Source organism: Cyprinodon variegatus, unplaced genomic scaffold, assembly GCF_000732505.1.
Source record: "Cyprinodon variegatus isolate N-32 unplaced genomic scaffold, C_variegatus-1.0 Scaffold996, whole genome shotgun sequence".
Lineage (NCBI taxonomy): Eukaryota > Metazoa > Chordata > Actinopteri > Cyprinodontiformes > Cyprinodontidae > Cyprinodon > Cyprinodon variegatus.
In genome coordinates this window covers 85,775-90,944 of record NW_015151449.1, presented here as the reverse complement: position 1 = coordinate 90,944, position 5,170 = coordinate 85,775, and the positions used below count along the sequence as shown (strand labels likewise).

The window sequence follows — 5,170 nt, the reverse complement described above, 5'->3', positions numbered from 1 at the left end:
GATAAGCTTTTTTTCTATATCGCCCAGCCCTACCACTAACTGCTCCCCAAATAGTTTAATATCTACCTGACATTGCTTAATCTTTTTAGTGAATAATATTACTCTTCCTTTTGCAACTGAAAATCTAAAACCCCATTCCACGGCCCATCCTCAGTTACACCTACTGCCTGTTGTATCTCCTTTACCTAGAAAGGTACATAAGAACCCCATCATTAGCATTCTACACGCTATTTGTCTACCTTCTAAAAACTGTAAGAAACATAATATCTAGTATTTTACAGAACTTTCTGAAAGTGTTTTAGAGAAATCTTATAACTCCTGTTCCACTGTTCTCTATTCCTTAAGGTCGCCCTCCGGCTGGTTGAGTTCTGGTCACTGAACAAAGGACCTCCAGGCTTCATCTCAAGATGGAAAATACTGTGGAACTAAACCAGGAGACACCAGAACAACAGCAGACGACTCGGACAAAAGAGGAAGCAATACCTCAACCAATTAAACGGGAAAAGGTTGATGTGAGCATCTGTCAGGAGGGGAGGCGGGTTCTAGTGAAGGAGGAGGAGAATCCTTTGATGGTGACTCCTGATTATGCAGAAATGCTTTACAATGTAAAGGACCTGCAACAGACAGGAGAGACCAAGGAGGAACCAGAACTCATACCGGTTAAAGGGGAACAGGAGGAACCAGAACCTGTACAGGTTAAAGGGGAACAGGAGGAACCAGAACCTTTACCGGTTAAAGGGGAACAGGAGGAACCAGAACCTGTACAGGTTAAAGGGGAAACAGAAGATGAAGAGCAGCTTGCTGTGAAGCAGGAGGAGGAAACCTTCATGGTTCATCCTAACTGTGAACAAACAGAAAACAAAGAACTAGGAACATTTAAGAACCAACCACCCTGTCCAAACTGGCCTGAAGCTGAGAACCGACATCAGCAGAAAAGCAGCCATGACGATTTGACGTCAGGTACAGATGAAGAGCTTCAGCCAGAGATGAGACATCAGAACAGCGGGACCAATCCACAGACATCCATGTATGAAGTGGATCTGTTTTCCTGTGAAGTTTGTGGTAAATCTTTCAACAAGCAAAAGTGCTTGACTGTCCACATGAGAACTCACACAGGGGAGAAACCTTATCCTTGTAAATTGTGTGGTAAATCTTTTGCCATCTATGGTACCAGAACTAGACACATGAGAATTCACACAGGAGAGAAACCATTCACTTGTGAAGTATGCGGTAAATCTTTCAGACACTCCTACCAGCTACGTCATCATCTAAGAACTCACACAGGGGAGAAGCCTTTCTCATGTTTGATGTGTGGAAAAGATTTCAGCCAGCAATCTAACCTAACTGTGCACATGAGAACTCATACAGGTGAGAAGCCTTTCACATGTTTGAGATGTAGAAAATGTTTCACTAGGCAAAGTACTTTGATTGAGCACATGAGAACTCACACAGGTGAGAAGCCGTATTCTTGTCAATTATGTGGTAATACATTTAGATACAGTCGCCATTTGACTCTTCATGCAAGGACTCACACAGGCGAGAAGCCTTTTTCATGTTGGACCTGTGGAAAAAAATTCTCAAGGCAGTCCAACTTGAATGTTCACATGAAAATTCACACAGGTAAGAAGCAACATCCTTGAGATTTGGGCTACAAGTCTTTAATGACAGGTAGTCAATCTGCCAAGACGAGGTCTTGAAACTGACATCTGACATTCTCTGTCATGGTGGCTGATAAACTGTCAAAATGGACAGCATTTAACAGGAAGTAAGTTAAAATCTCCTGAAATTCCTCCAAATACCTTAGGTTGAAGTACCTACAGTAAGAAAAACAGCTGATGACATCACAGGCATTGTCAGCCACGAATGATTGCGCAAACACTACTTTTGTCAAAATAATCCTGAATCAACTCGCATAAATAATTTGATATAAATGGACCGCTGAAACCCTGGATCAGAGACGATGTCTCCCTTTAGTTTGTCCTGGATTATTCAGCACTGCTAATCCACCTCCTGTGATTTTATCCTACTCAGGCAGAGAGTAAATATCCTTATAGCACCTGTTCAAGTTAGTGGACTTCACAGCACTTTACACTATTTCCCCTCAGTCATTCAGACACGGATGGTGGTGAGGCTGCTGTGCCACCACCCCCCCGATCGCCATCACTAGGTCATGTGAAGTGTCCTATCCAAGAGGACCATGAATGAGACGGACTTCTGCATAATCCTGCAGGCCCATCACAGTGAGAAACCAACTACATGTTCTATATCCTGGGGGGGTCCTTGTTGGTGATTGTAGTTCATTTCTTTAATTCAGATTTTCTAAAACTGGTTACAGTCATTTTTTTTCTCATTCTCTCATTTTGCTTTGCTCCATCTCTGAATCTATGATGCTTCTGGTTTATCAAATCTAGGATTTTGATGAAAGTTTCAGTTGAAAACGTGCCCAGACAGCTGGACATTACCGCCTTAAATTGCATTTTATTATATACATACAAACAGACAGAGAGACAATCCTGTTTTAACTCATTAAATGTAGGGCTGAAACAATTAGATTAATCATGATTAATCGATTATTGAAATATTTGTCAACTAATCGATTAATCATTAACTGGAATATAGAAACCCGCCTTTAGCTGACAGACGGACCCACTTAGAGCAGGAATTATATCAAGGCTGTAAAAAAATATTTAACCATTTTGTATTTAAGATAAAAATGTTTTGGTCTGTCAATATGCTCCATAGAGAACCTCTGAAGTAGCAAAGTTTTCATTTCACTTGGCTATCAGATTATTAATCGATTAAACAATTTATCTTCTGGTTTTATTAAACTTAACAGCAGCCTAGATGAGCCTATGAGGCAAGAAGTGCGGCAGAACCGTCAGCATCAAAAGCCGAGCAGTGAGGTGATAAACAGGAGGAGAAGGAAAACAGACTGGAAAGAAACACAGATGTTAGAGTTAATTAAGAAATACATTTTTTCTTTGTCTGCAGGGAATATTTTCACCTAACCCTAACAGTAGAGATAGATTCATTTCTGGCATCAGAGAAGATCAGATGAACAGAAGTACAGTCGCCAACATTTATGAAGAGCAGCTCAACGCCCCCCCCATCCCCATTGGATAAGAGGCTGTTAGTAAAGAGGAAGGAGCCTCTTAGATGTTTTTACAACTTTGGATGATGACATCACTATGCTAGGGGGCGTGGCCATTTCTAATGTTGGAGCTCGTTAATGATGTTAACAACATGTCAGGGTTCGACAGCACTGGGTTAGGATCACTGCTGCTCTGTCATAAATGCATTTTTATGTTAAATATTGTTTTTAATGAATGATGAATTCCAATCATCATATGATATCTGCATATAAATCTAATGAGTTACGTTAAAAAAGTCTTTATTTCAATTCATCAACTTTTCAGTTTATCTGATTGGTTTTGATGCGTTTGATTTTTATTTTTAAATTTAAGCTGAAATATGAACAAGGATGTTAAAATCACATGTAAAATGTTTTATTGAAATAAATGTTTAATAAACACCAGTAACCCCAGTAATGTTAGCCTGATGTGTATTTTCTATCCATGCCTGTGTTTCCAGTAAAACCATCAAACTGCTCCGGATTCATTTCATTTTAATGGCGGTCGCACCAACTGCTGCCAATCAGCTGTTCAGAGAGACGGTTTATTGAAGGAACTAGTGATTCGGTGAGCGAATAGGTGTCATCCACGTGAACCAGGAATAGTTCACTCAGCATCCATCGTTATCTCTCACTAGTCTGGGCAGCGATTTGCTCTTTTTATTTTTCTGACTTTAACTAGTCCCACAGTTTTCAACTGATTTTATCAGTTTCAGTATCAAAATGTTCAGCTTGTTCAGGAGAATTCTATGTCTTTTGGTAAAGATATTTTGTGGTAGTTTTTGTAATATTCAGTTTTTTCTGCCTTTTTTTTTTTGTCCCATTGAAATGCATGTAAAATTCTCAGATTTCAGCTAAAACTTCACCATCTTTGACCTTTAACTACTTCCGCATACTTTCAGCTAGAAACACCGTTCAACTTCTAAAATGTTCATCAATGATTCAGCTATTCCAATTTAACTCAGCTTTTTAATATCTTTTGCGGTTTTTATAAAATTGGGATTCAAACTTGACACAAATTTTTTCAGGTTTTCAATTTTCTAATGCAAGTCTATTGGTGGAAATCTTCAAATGTCAGAGTGCGTGCTCTAGCTTTTGAGCCGTTCTAATAAATCTTCTCACTCGCTAATTTTTCACTCAATTTAAATAAAGTATACATCAAAATGTAGGAATTTTTGTCAGAATTCAGGAAATGTAACCCTCATTGGTGTGGGGTTTACAGTTTTCCTACAGTTTGGCCCAGACCGCAAAGAAGTCCACACCCCCCCAATAGAAATCCAATGACTTTCCAAAAATCAGATGAAAATCCCATTTTGCCAATTTCCCTATTTTCTCTGTCTTTTCAAACACCTCATTGCGTCACGCAAACTGTTTGATGTACAAACATGAAACATGTCATCATCAGACCCTTCTAGCGTTCACGTTGAAGGAATTCTTTTGATATCATGTATGGTTTGGCCGTGCAGCTGGTTTGTTCGGGGGCATCAAGTAGGTCAAATTTCCAGCTCAAATCTTTCAAAATGACACCCTTTTTTACATTGTTACCATGGCAACATTTTGGTAGAAACATAAAAGTTGGTAAATTTGATAATCAATGCCTGCTGATTCATACACTGAAAAAAAAAGAAATTTTGCCAATTTCCCTCTCTAACCGTAACCCTTTTCACAGAGAGCTTATCTTTACAAAAACAGCCCTGAAGCTTTGTTCCCAAATATTCATGAATTAAACGGTGCAAGAATGACATCATATGGCTTATTGTGTCAGAGTTACAGGCATTTGTTTGGCAGGACGTCATACAGGCAATTACCGTAAGCCAGGATAGTAATTGGAGATGGTGGCTGAACAACACATCACTGCCTCTTCTAGACTGTTTCATTTACAAACATGAAACTTGGCATCATCAGACCTGACTAGCGCTCACATTAAAAGAATGTTTTTGATATTATGTGAGGTTCGGCTGTGCAGCTACTTTGCTCAGGAGCATCAATTCGGTCAAATTTTCAATTGAAATCTTTCAAAATGAGCCCCTTTTTTACATT

The 5,170-nt window shown here is 39.2% G+C and overlaps 1 protein-coding gene across 8 annotated transcripts in view; it reads left to right on the top strand.

Moving 5' to 3' along the window:
- Positions 1-3,514, top strand: part of LOC107100653 (zinc finger protein OZF-like) — a 10,072-nt gene extending 6,558 nt beyond the window's left edge. Inside the window, exons 2-4 of one of the 8 annotated variants that reach the window (XR_001482028.1) lie at positions 346-1,368; positions 2,106-2,903; positions 2,992-3,514. Coding sequence is in view for 3 of the 8 variants with exons in the window: in XM_015399224.1 (XP_015254710.1) it covers positions 408-1,640 (1,233 nt within the window). In the remaining 5 variants the exon portion in view is untranslated. Of the gene's footprint in view, positions 1-345 lie in introns of all 8 variants that reach the window. The other 7 variants (XR_001482030.1, XR_001482029.1, XR_001482027.1 and 4 more) reach the window with 7 other exon arrangements.
- Positions 3,515-5,170: the final 1,656 nt, after the last annotated feature.